At 44.2% G+C, this 13,595-nt stretch overlaps 1 protein-coding gene across 2 annotated transcripts in view; it reads right to left on the bottom strand.

Moving 5' to 3' along the window:
• Window positions 1–13,595, bottom strand: part of LOC117185766 (zwei Ig domain protein zig-8) — a 47,856-nt gene that overhangs the window by 19,806 nt on the left and 14,455 nt on the right. For both annotated transcript variants that reach the window (XM_033391568.1, XM_033391569.1), the window contains exon 2: window positions 358–524. In XM_033391568.1, the coding sequence (XP_033247459.1) occupies window positions 358–524 (167 nt within the window). The remainder of the gene's footprint in view (window positions 1–357; window positions 525–13,595) is intronic.

Below are 13,595 nucleotides of genomic sequence, written 5' to 3'. Positions count from 1 at the left end.
TCAAAAATTTAAGATTTCCATCATGGTGAAATTCAGAATATCGGTGAATACACCAGGGAATTAGCCACTCTAAGGCCCCCGCAACATTCAAATATCGATTGCCTATTTCGTTTAAAGGGCTACAAAACACTCAAAGAAAATATTGAGAATTGGTTCTAGGAATCATATGTTCCCTCTGCTTAATTCTAAATCAGGGAAAAATGCGATTTGGTTTAACTTGATGTAAACATTGCATATATGTATAAATTTCCATCAAACTTGTTTTCAATCTTTTTAAAAATATAAAAAGAAAAACAAAAAAATAAATTTTACCAATATATTTGCGTTCTAGATTATTTTTTGTTGAAGTATACTTACGTCCTTATCACCCAGCCGCTCCACGCGGCAGTGTAGGAAGCCGGTTTGGCCGACGGTTACGGTCAAGTTGCGCGGCACGTCAAAGTCGAAGTAGGGCAGCAGATTCGAGGGCGAGATGGTCGTGGTGGTGGTCGTGGGTGGCGTGGGGGCAATCGCAGCGCTGTAGCCTGGAAGAAGAGCAGATCGAGAGGGTGGGGGATGTAGCATACATTGCGGCATAAAAGCTTGTGCCAAATGGAAATTTATTTCCATTTTCATTCGCACATACGTACGGGGAAACGTATTGTATTGTTGGTTTTAGCGGAGCATTCGAATGCCCCGACCCCAAAAGGCCTGGCCACAACTTTCGGTGGCATCCAAAGCCCTAACTGAAACTGAAAAGTAATAAAATTCGCATAAAATCTCGGCTCAAAAAACACACAAAAACAGAAAACCAACAAACGGATGTAGCGGGGGATAAGTGGGGGGGCGGAGGCATATATGTGTATGTACATATGTGCGAGTATATAGCACAAAAATCCTCAACAAACAATTATATTTCGGTTTTTATTTCTTTTGGCATTTGTTTGATGGAAGCGGGACTGGTACTTAAGTGCTGGGTTTTCACTCGAAAAAACTTGAAAATAGATCAATTTCTTTGCTTAACCATACAAATAGATGTCTTGTGTACCAATGCGTGCTTCCAGAAAAAGCACATTAAAATATTATCAGAATTTAAAATCCACTTGTGGACTGTGTGTGGAATTATTACAAAGGACTGCTATCTAAAATTGTTTGACGAGTTCCGAGAACTTTCTGAGATGAACACCTTTTGGCGTTCGGATATTCACATATTAATATGAACAGTCATACTTATTTTATTCTGCGGGAACAACAGCGAAGGGCTAATTATGACAGCAAAGAGGTTTTCCGGCTATCAACGCCCTTTGGGCAAGTTTATGGGCGGATAAAAGTTGTCCATGCAGGGCCAAAAAGTTGGCTGCAGCAGTCAGTAAAAGCCAAGTTAGATAACGGCCAAGGAGCAGATGAAACGGGGCGGAATAAGTTCATCAATACAATACAAAGGGGCAGACGGGGCTCAGGGTATAGGGTAAAGTAGGGTATAACTTTGCTCACATCAAAGCTACGAACAAAGCTACGTAGATCGCATGCAGCCAACTGGAATAGGAGTAATTGAATGAGGCGATACGAGACGAGACGAGTTTCGAGTTCCTGCTGCCGTCAGTTTATCGAACTCCAAGCTAAGCTCCGACTGGCAGTAAGGAATCAAACGGTCCCCCGCCAGCCAGCGCCTGCCGAAGGAGAAAAACTGCTGTTGCACATTTCCGTTTCCGCACGCGCCAAAAAGAAGTGAAAACTTTTCCCGGGACACACGCACAACGCACATGCACACAAAGGCAGCTGGAAAACATACACAAACTTTTTCCACATGCGTAGAAACGTGAAAACATGAATCGACGCCACCACAGCAGGCGGCATTGGTGGTTGGGCCACAATGGGGGCGAGGATGTTGTGTGGTGGATGGTTTTGGCACTGGCGCTGGCACTGGCACTGGTCGTGCTGAAGACATGACAAATTCTGCGATTTACTTTTCTTTTTTTGTTTGAAAAATTTGAACACAAAGTTAGATTTAATGCGCGCCCGCAACATTTTCGTACGTGCGGCGCTCCGTCTTCTGGCAATATGCTAAACATTTCGGCATAGATAATAATGTAAGAGGAGCATCGGGAAAAAGTTTGCAGCTCCTGACGAATAGAAGCTGCTCTCACCTCGTTTCAGCAAAAAATATTGGTGTGTGGTGACTTTTATACAGCATTTGCGATATAATTATTAACTGCTGGCTAGCGTTGACACTTCATTTCGTATTTCCAAAAATAATCATAGGAATACCTCAGTATTGCCATATCATTATATCAACAGGTGCGTGCAGGTCGCAATAATTTCGTCATTATTATTTCCGTAACCCTTATTCATTACTATCCTAACAGAGGAACCGTTGATACTCTAGTCCCTACCGCCCATCCGGACTACACAGCCCTCAACACCACCCCTGGACAGATACCTCCAACAGGGTAACACAGGCGACCGAAAATTAGCTTAGCAATGTTGCACGTATGCGTGCGTGGCACATAAGCGTCGTGAAATTGCGTGGGAAACTCACTGAGCGGGAGCCAGGGTGGCGTAAAACAGAACTTAATTTATTGTTTATCAGCGGGCATGCAATTTATGCCAAAAACGGCAAAGATTTCGATCCAAAAATGTATCCCCAAACTCGCTGACTCCCGCTCGGGCTGGTCCTGTTTTGTGTGCTGTGTGTGCGGGGGAAGCTTGTGCTAATTTTAAGTTTATGCATGGAAAATTTGCTCATGCTGTGAAAATTAACGATGCGGCTGGCGGAGAATGCCTTCCACAGCAGCCTGTCGATGCCTCCAATTTGCTGTTTGCCTGTTTGCTTGTTTGCCCTGGGCCCACTGTGACATTTGATAACGACAGAGCACTAGAACGGCAGAACAGCAAAACGGCAGCTGGATGCCGTCAGATGCTGGGCTGGGCTCTGGGCGGCCGCTTAATCAAAAGTGTTCAACACGCCCGCGAACGCGAACCGACATGATGCATGGGCAAACGCCGCCCCGCCTCGCCGCAGCCTCGTCGGCGGTCGAAGGACCAAAAATATTTGTCGACTTTTCAACCCGAAAATTAGCTAATGTGGTAGAAAATGTTGCGGTTCTGGGGAGGCGGGCATATGAATATTTATGGAGGTAATCCACGTCGAATGGCCTCAACTCAAATTTCCTCAAAAACGAATGACTGACTGTTGCCGATGGGCATATTAATTGAGCGTGAAATGCAGTCTAAGGTGAATATATGTTCGCTGGTTAATCTCTATTGAGTCTCCACTCAAAGCATATTTACTGAAGCCAAGTGGAATGTCGAAACCCCTTTGGATTGTTCATGATCCCTTGCACTTAAGGTTAAGTTGCACTGACATCCCACTGAGGCATTGAGTGGCAGAGTGGCAGTCGACGGTGCATTCAGCAGGGGCTTCCTTCGTCCTGCTTGACTTGGCACAAAACTGTCTAGACGACAGTGGAGGGGAGGGCTGCAGAGAGAGAGTGATTGAGCCAGAGCCAGCTTGAGCTTCCTTAAATATATGCTGAACTATCGATTTTGCTCGAAAGTGTTTCCGTTTTGGCGTTAAGCGGGTCGTTTAGTGGCAACCAGCTATAAATATTTGTATAGCGAATTGCTCTCGCAACGCTGCGTGCTCTTCAAGCAAGGGAAAATTCAATCAAAATCAAAATTCGACATGCAAATTTTGAGCAAATTGCAAATTAGCAAATGCACGTGACTATGTCGCCATAATATCGCCATATATCTCCCATAATAAGCAGCCTTAAACAATCAACTCTTGAATGAAACCAAACCGCGAGATCGGTGCTTTCAATAGTTTTTGCCATCCATTCCCACATCTGTGCAATCAGCAAAGTTCTATTTGAATATGCTCAAAGTAGTCAGAAACGGAGCCAAAGGGGAAAAAGCTGATTTGGCTTACACTTGTGTCCTGTTTTTGGGGGTTTTTTTATGTCAGTTGAGTAAGCCACAAAGGAAACTTCCCTTCTCTATGGTCCGGGTTGGGGGAAACGTTCCTTTTCGAGCGTCGCCATTTTTATGGGCAACGATGTCTGCTTTGCGCTGCCCTGCCCTGCTCCATCACTCAGTTGGCATTATTAGTGGAACATTTGGAATTTATGATTCTTTTTTTCTGTTGGAGCCTGGCTGTAATGTGCCCTCCATGAATGCTTAAATACAAATACGCATACAAATCGGGCGAAACTATTAAAACTAGGCTGCCATGACTCACAATGAGGCGACAACTTGGGCAATCAAATGCCTTAAGCTGCGAATCTTGACATCCCAGAAGCTGCCGCTAGACAACGCCTCAGCGATGTCGCATTGCCATGAGTATAAAAACCCATGAAAATGTTGCAAAGATGAACTCCCTCATTTCAAAACCGCCCCCGCTTACATTTGCATGCGCCTCACATGTCACGCAGTTGGAAAAATCCAGAATAAAAATCGACCAAAAAAATGAAAAAAAATCGGAAATGAAATCAGATAAACGCCTGCTGAATGCTGCTACAAGTGACGGATGCGTCTCGTAAACGGTTCGACGAGATCGTTTCACAGATGGAAAATAAAACTCAGAAATTATCTGAAATCGGTTTAAGCTACCGCTCACGCTCGTGCACAATCAGAGGTGAGAGAAAGGGCTGCCACCCGCAGAGGTGATATCAGTAAGGAGATGCGGTGCTCGTATATCTATAGCTCCTTGAGCGTACCACATGCTGGAGGTTCGAGTGTGTTGACACTGCCACCAGCACAGGCCACAAGCACACACACACAATCATTGTCTAGTGGCACAGCTGCTGACGTTGGCAAGTTCCCACATCGGAGCTTCAATTCAGCTGAACTCAGCAGAAGCCTCAGCAGCACCAGAAGGTCCTCTGTGCGGGCCACACAAAGTGTGCTTTACTTAAATACAGACATTAATCGGAAAACAGAATCTTCTTTTCTAGCTGTTGGCATCCCACACGTTGGGCGTGCTTCATCATCGAAATCGATTGAACCTCGTTCTCGTCCTCCCGATGATTCTGCTGCAATTGTGAAAACAATTTCAGCTGCTTTATTGTTTGTAAATGCAATCCTATATTGGTTAACCCACAAATAAAAGGGTTTTTCTGTGTCTATAGCTCGCTTTTTCTTTTCGAAAAATTGATTACACTTAATGGCGCAGATGAAACTGTAAAGCACCGACCACACGGCGCGTATGTGTAATGTTCGAGCAATTATCATTGGCATATTGCAGGCCATTCGCCAGCATTTGGCCTGTGGCCATATTTCACTTCCCCCATCTCTCTCTCTCTCGCTCTCTCTCTCCCTTTCTCTCTCTCGCTCTCTCTCCCTTTCTCTCCCTCTCTTTATACAGGAGCTGTAACAGCAGAACGAAGCAAGAGTCCTGCGCTGGCAATTTTCTATTAAGTTTGCCTCCGTTCTGTCGATGTGAGCCCTCTCAGACACTGTGCGCACTTAGGCGCGACAATTAATTTATGGCCTAGACGTCCTGCCAACCCATAAATTATGGCCGCGAATGCCAATGAGAATGCGGGAATGCGAATGGAAAACAAGGCGTATGAGTAACGAGAGTTGCTAGAGATACTATGCATATGCGAGACAGAAACAGTCAGAGCGGAAAACGACACTTCTATTAGGATCCTACAACTTATCGAGTGGCCCTCTGCCAATGCTGTGCGTTGTGTTGATTAATTACCCGCTGATATGCCGATACACACAAATACACTCCCACACAGTTAGGGCAAGGCTGGTCAGTCGTGACTGATTCTGAGCTCTGTTACATGGAATCAAGCTAATTGCGTGCTGATTGAATCCAAAGATTTGGCTCAAAGCAATCAGCACTAAGGAGTGGAGCACAGATGAACCACTTAAAGATATGGGACCACTGACATAGTTTTGGGTGTTTTTGCAGCAGAGAAACCAACTCGACAGAGCAAAGTAAAGTGTCTTGCTGACTGAACAATAAACAAGTTCTGGCATTGATTTTATCTTGGCAAGCTTTCTATTTGTCCTCTCGCTCTGCTTTGTTTGAATTTCCTTTAAGTTTGGCAAAGTGCGACGCTGCCTTGAAAATTTTCCGCCTGACTTCAAAGCAGAAATGCAAAAATGACATTCAGAATAGCGGGGAAATGTGCAAAAACTAGTGGGGCGGTGGCTCGTCGAGGGCCAATACCAAATTGTATTGTGTGGCAGGCATTGAACTTTCCCCCAAAGTGAAACTAGAAACGAGGAAACAATACTCGTACTCGTAGGTATCCCCTACCCCTTCGCCTACCACACTCTCATGTATCTATAGATATAGATATAGATGTGACTGTAACTGTGACTGAAAATGAGAATGTGTGCGAGGGCAAAAGTTAAGGCAGTGGGCCATGCAGAAAACAAACAAGTACTAGCTCTCGTTTGTATTCCGACTATAGGATACCCGCTATACTAGAGATATACTCATATCTAAAAAAAACAGACCCTCTTATAAAGAAAGATTTGAATTATTTTCGCTGCAGTAATTATCCGATCGCTAGGATTTTTGGTAATTCGGCAGATCGTACGTCAATGTGTCGGAAACGCTTTTTCTGCCTGTTACAAACTTTTGTAAGGACACAATATACCCTTGTGCCCCTCGAGTACCGGGTGGAAGCACACATACACACACAAAAACTGCTGCAGACTTCTGGGCGTCGCTTTTATGGCTATCTGTGTATGTTGTTGCTGTTGTTATGGCCGACTTTTTCATGATTATGTCCCTCATTTCAGAGGGACTACGCAGAGCGTAGAGAGGGTTTTTTTGCCAGCAGCTCTGATTTAATTTAACAAAATGCCGGCAGCTAAGAACTTTGGTCTCTAGGCCATTGCCATTTGGTCAATTTCTATGCGAGTGCGGTATCTCTTTCTCTCATAATTTAGCCCATTTTATTGGCCGTTTTTGCCGTTGGTCGATAAGAAGAGACAGTGCTAGAGACGGTCCTTACCCACTGCCAGGACATCTAGCGTAGGTCGTTTTTGTTGGTGTCGCCTGAAAGACGCTCGCATCAAATTAGGTTAGGGGGGTTGGGATGCGTATGAGTGATTTTTATGGGATTTTTATTTGAGCCGGGAGATTGCAGCTTATTGTCCCGCTTGCCCTAAGCCTTGTCTAGACATCCTGCAGCGACGACTGCTGCTCATTAGCCTCCGATATTTATGAAGCCTTTTCCCGCAACGCCACTCTCCTCCTCGCAGGCTGCTGGAGCACATTAACACTGCCAAAGTTTTCGCCGACAAAGTAAACAACTTACAAGAAAATGCAGCATCAGCAGCGGGGAAAAACCAGATAAAAATCTCATTTAATATGCACGCGCAAGGAAAACTCTCTTCGCAGCGAATGGAAGGGAAGGCAAATGGCAAAGTTTCGTTTGCTTTAATCAGTGCGAAAAATATTCAACTGCAACTGGCAGCAGCAGCTAGGGAAGCTGCCACAGTCCTCATTCCTCAGCCCCAATCCCCAAACCTCATTCCATTCCCATTTCCATCCCATTGCCGCAAATCTTTCGCTGACTTTTGTCTTTCTTGGGTTTCTTCGTTGGTTGAGCCTTACACAAGCCTTAAAAGTGGATTTACTGCATCTGCAGCTTGCCGTTGCCGTTGCCGTTGCCATTGCTGTCGCTGACATCCTCTCTGCGAAACAATAGACTCGACTCAGACTGAGCCTCAGATTCGAAGGAGCTGGAAGGATCCTTGTGGCCACGTAGCTGATTCGTTTATTGTGGGGCATGAATTTGCACATGCTGAATGTCTGACAGCTCAGAGGATAAAGACCTGCCCCTGCCCTACCACAAAATAAACAAAACAAGCAGCTTCAACCTACTTCTCCAGCACCTACTGGTGCGTCTCCGATATTTCGCGTGCAAAAATAAAAACAAAATTCTGTCGGTTCAAATTGTAATGAATGGCGCCAACATTTATTGAAAATTTTTCGCGGAATTTGCCCTGAATGAAAACGAAATAAATTTCCCAAGGAAAACGAGATTAAGTAAAAATTGTCGCTGGGTGAAGTGTTTGTAAATGACAGCAATAATTTTTCATTTAATGGTTCTGTGCAGGACCAAGTACCGAGCAATACAAATTGTATTGCATTCCAAAGTATGGTCTACCGAGGGATCGACCTTTGTGCTAAACTTTGCCTGGGACTTAAAGACCATTCAATAGCACACTCAAAGCATCCCCCTACGATCGTCTTGGGCTTAAAATGCTTTAATTGCTTCTTCTTATTATATCGTATATAATGATTATTATACTATGCATTATATTATACTTGTGGCTGTATTTTTTAATATTAATAAATGTAATGTAATGTAAGGCTACCCCAATAAATGTTCGTAAAAGGTGAAAGGGAATGACTAATTACTTATGTGTGGCTTTAATTTTGGATATGTCATCTTGTCAATAAGTTTTCATTACATTTTCTGAACAGTTCTATGAATATTTTCCCTTGAAACAACGACAGCAAGTCGCGCAAGGCAGAGACACTGGCAACATGCGAATCTCCAAGCATGACTTCTTCATCCTTGGAAAATCTTGAGGTTAAACCTTCCATGGAAATCAGTCGAATGTAAATGCAAATTGATTGGCTCTTCATCTTCCACTTGGGCTGCTTTACATATTCCGTATTCTATATGTTTTGATGGTAGAGGAGATGTCGTGTTCACTGGAATTGATGCTCTCGGTGGTGCCTCGTCATTCTCTTTAATATGCCTCCCCAATGAGCTGGCACTTTAAAGGTTGCCACGTAAATATATCTGCTTACAAAACTCTCAAGTTAATGGCCGACTGCCGGACTCCATCGGTGCTCAGAAGTCAACAAGTTGCGCCACAGTTCATCCCGCCACCTCGCAAGATTATTGGGTCCTTGGGCTGCCCCGTCTCCTATTCAATTTGCATTGAGTATCATTTTTGTGGGTCATGTTGTTGCTGCTGCTGGAGCAGGGTCACCGTCACCCCACTATACGGGACACAATGAACGCTTAACGACTGGACCGAATGGAAGTGTGCAAATAAATATGTTTGCTGGGGGAAAACAGTCAAGAAAAAAGCCAAGAAAACTGTCAGCCTCCATCAGCCTGAACGAACGAACGCTTATTCATAGTCCGGTCACAAATTCGACACCTACGCAACTATTGTGCCAATTTGGGGACCAAGTTGACCTTTTTTTGTAGCTCCTGTGTTGCCAGGCCCCGGCCGCCGGCCCCCGACCTAGTCCCGGGCCTGACAATGCATGCAAATGACGGCATTTTTTCTTCTACCCCAGCCTCTGAGTGGAGCGGAATGTGGCTGTAGCTGGGTTTTTCCATTTTCATGTTCGTTGCCCTTAGATTCCTTTGTGCCGGGTCTCTACTTCATTTTTGGGTTACTTTGTCCCGGCTCACTGCTAATGTCTTCACTCTGGAGTATGCCTGGCTGATGTGGTGTGTTGTGGTGTGGCAGCTTGGTCTGACCTGGTCTGAGGGTTCGTTCTCTATGAGCTTGTTAGCACTCATAAAAGTGCCTAAGAGTATGCCATTCCAGGAGGCCTTTGTAATTTTATGCCGCACGAAAGCAACACCGAAAGCAGCCATGCTGTCACAAAAGGAAACGGAAAACTTTAAGTCTTCAAATGTGGCTACGTGTCGCCAATAGGAATCTGTATGTTAATTCCTGCCTACAGCCTGCTGCTGGAAAACAAACTAAAGTCTTTGCTTCGTTTAGCTTTAATGCCTCATAATCAACACAATCATAATTTTCATGGGGCATGCTCCGCATAATTTTCCACATCATTTCCCAGGCAATGTCAACTAATATGCCACGGGAGTTGCAAATTAGCAGGCAACCCAAGTCCTCCTCTGTCCCTCTCCCTCTCCATTTCCAGTTTTCTCTCCCGAAAACTTACGCAACGGCAGCGACAGGCGCAATACTACAGAAACTAGAACAAGGACACCATCTAAAAGCAAGTGCAGCTCATTTGCCACTTGGCTTTGTTCAGGCCACTAATTGAACTCCATCTCGCTTGCCACAAACACAACCAAGAAGGCATGCCTCATTTAACCCTCTGGGGCCGGTGTGGCTGGTTGGGCTGGGTTCGACGTAAGCCTAAAACCTGATTATGTACTTACAGCAGTTGCCATGGCTATACCTTTTGTTGGCATAAATAATTTAACCCGAAACTTGCAGATGTCGAGTATTGGTTTTGGTTAGCCCCAGCATATGTCTGTGATTGTTTGAAATCCAACTTCAGATCGAGTAAGATAGAAGAAATCAATTCCGAAATGAAACAATGCATACAAAAGCCGGACTTCCAGCGAATGGCAATTAGTTCAATAATTTATGAATTGTCAGAATTATAACCGTTGTGCGCTTCAATGTTAATCAAACACACGCTAAGTGCACTAATTATGAGTTAATCAATTCTCATTTGAGAATTATTAATACCCAGGCGAGTACCACGGGCATCAAATGCATATTTTATAACTGATCCCATTGTGTCCATCGCTGTGGCAAACAAATGTCCAGGCAAACGGTGAAGCCACAAAAACGTCACCAATTAAGCGGCAACGAATTGCACCCTCACTTGAGCGCTGTTTTTAAGTCCATGTTAACTTGGCCAAAGTAATTGAGTGCAGACGAGCGAATACCGTTGGACAGAACTAATTACTCAGTCAATTAGAACCGACAAAAGGCCTTGAGTCAAAAAAAAGTAAAAAGAACGCTGTGAAAGTATATTTCGACTTAAAGGTACCCACTTTTTAGCAGTTTCAAAGTTCAGCAGTTTTCTAATCCCAAAACACATGCATACATAAGTTTTTAATAGTACTGGCTGAAGAACTTATCGGAAAGAAAAAGTCAACAGAATTCTTAAAATTGTGCTCTCCACCCCTTTTTTGTGTGTTTGTGTGGAGTTTTTGTTTATTAATACGAGTAAAGTTTTATTAAGTGATTATGGCAAAGCCCAGCACACATATATCCTAGAAGCTTCCACTTCTGTTTTCAATACATCGAATAAATTTCACATCAAGAACAGAATTCTGTAGCCTAAATAAAATCATGTAAAGTAGAGGCAATTCAATTAATTTTGTCAACTATTTCATTGTTTGCTGGACAAACCGCTCCATCCGACGGACAGGCAACTCGAATCAGTCACGACCACGTGGCGTATGCGTAACACCAGATTTATATATGCCCAGTGTCGCTAATGGATGCTCTACCACATGGCGTATGCGTCATATTTGAATAGTTTGCTTAATTATATGTAGGGCAAAAACGTTTTGCGGTTTCCACTCCGCTCTGACTGCTGTCAGTACAGCTCTGTGCTGCGTTGTCAAGCACCAAATTGACGGAAAGCCACATGAAAGTGAGGTTGAAAATTGGAAAATCCCATGGAATTGTGGATGACACGCACTTCCCCATCAAAATATAGAGCAATTTCTCCCAAACGGAGACAATTTTGATGAAATAAGTTTTCTGGTTCCATCAAACTTATGCCACTGCCTCTCCCATCACACAATTAAAGTAAATGATGCTCGGGATGGTGATGGGGATGGGGATGGAGCATCTTGTGGCAATATTAGAAAATAAATAACTTGATATGGAGGGGAATTACTTTTGCCCATTTTGTTTTGCATTTTGATGAGCTATACTATACGATGGCGGCCGCACATCCAATTTATGCCCACGGCCTTTTCTGTCTGCCTCCTACTATCAGAAGGATACACATGTGTCCATATCTGTGCGTGCTTATGTTAATGTCTCTGTGTCTACTAATATATCACAAAATCGATTTTACGCCCAGATGAAGCCTCGTCTCCGCCTGTCTGATCTGACCCGCCCCTGGCCACCCCAACCTGTCCTCCTCATTCGGCTTTAATGGACAGCTTTAAGCACATCTCATCACTCAAGCAAGGAGTCCATAAAGCACGGACTGCCCGGCATCCTGACCTTAAGCTGAGGCTGGACAAACGCCTTGGCGGTGGAATTGAATATTCCATTAATGCGCAGACAGGGACAGATGATTGTCACTCAGTCGGTGAGCATTCAAATTAGATTTCCCACACACAGCCAACCGCAACATTCGTGAAATTGCGGTGGGTTCAGGGTCAGGGACTGGGACTGGGACTGGGACTGGGACTGTGCATAGGTATAAATTCCAAATGATTTGCGCTGATTGCCCGGAGATGTAATTAAAGTTTTACAACCTAATTAAGACCAGCAAACCATACCAAGCCGTACCGTACCGAACTGTACATGTAGGCTGGCTCAAGAGTTCTTCAATTAGGCCAAAAACAGAGCGACTGGTAGACTAGCAGACTGAAAGAACGAAGCATAAACATTTTAATGACTGACGAAAAGGGCGATCAATGACAGGCAGTGCAGTGCGCATCCATAAAAGTGACCATTAAATGCCAGACCAGGGACCAAGGACCACGAACCACGGACCAGTTGTCCTTCTCCGCATGTCCACCCGCATGTGCGTGTGTGTAATGGATGTGTTCACATGCGGACACATCCTGCAAGCGGAAATGTTGTTTCCTTGTCTTTGGGTTTTATGGCTTTCCAATCAAATAATCACAACAAACGTTTATCGCCTTCGCAGGCAGCAGAAACATTCCTATTCATTAGGCCCAGAAAGGGCAGAAAGGGCATAAAAAAAGGGTCCTGTTCGTCAGAAGCCCTAAGAAATCGCGTAGCGTTCCAGGATATACGAATCCCCTTGCGAGTACTGAATATCACAACTAATTACTTTTGCTTTTCGAGCATAAAAAGCTGTTACAATTTTAGCCAGCAGCAAAATGCAGTTAAGACACCTTTCTGTGTTCCCTTTTCGCATTTAAATGTTGCATTCTTTGGCGACCATTAAGAGGCGGAGCTACGAGTATTTCCATGATTAATACGAAGCTTATTTACATATATTTTCGCCGCATTTTCAGCTCTTGTTTTCTCTGTAGCAGACCTTCGTCTTGCTGCATGATTTACTTATCTCTGGTAGTTGTGTTTTCTATCTCTATTTCTGGTTGGGACTGCTTCCTTGTGGCCATTGCTTCGGGCCATTGGAATTGCACTGTGTTTTTTATGGCGAACGGACGGAATGCTCTGTGGCATGCTTTCTGCGGCTAAATACATTTGGACGGCTTGCCTGGCTGCCTCTTGATGCAATTTAAATGATTAACTATTTTTTGTGCTTGCAGAGTGCAGCGAACTTCGCCCCGAGCTATTCCGAGCAGTGATTTATAAAAATTTCCATGGAATTTCATTTCCCATTACCAGAGGCACTCGCTGAAAAGTCGCCACTTATAAGCGCGCCCTTTTTTGAAGTCAATTAAATAATTCTCGGAACTGCTTTAATGTGAAATTGGGACGTACTCAGGCATTTTCCATTTCCACCTGCTTTATATATTTTCCGCCCAGATGGATCTCGTATTTGGGTGCTGCCTCAGCATCGCAGAGGTTCCATTAATTTAGCCCATTCATTAATTGAGTCAGTCACTAATTTATAAGCTGCTGTCTCTGTCCACTTTTCTCCTGGTACCGAATTTTTGTTTGCATTCCAGCACACGGCCAGAACTGGACAAGACAGGCCCAGAGAGGCTGCGGATACGGAT

Source organism: Drosophila miranda, chromosome 3 (genome assembly GCF_003369915.1).
Source record: "Drosophila miranda strain MSH22 chromosome 3, D.miranda_PacBio2.1, whole genome shotgun sequence".
NCBI classification, from domain to species: Eukaryota; Metazoa; Arthropoda; class Insecta; order Diptera; family Drosophilidae; genus Drosophila; species Drosophila miranda.
Note: the sequence above shows the minus strand (reverse complement) of the source record. Positions and strands in the feature narration are given on the sequence as shown.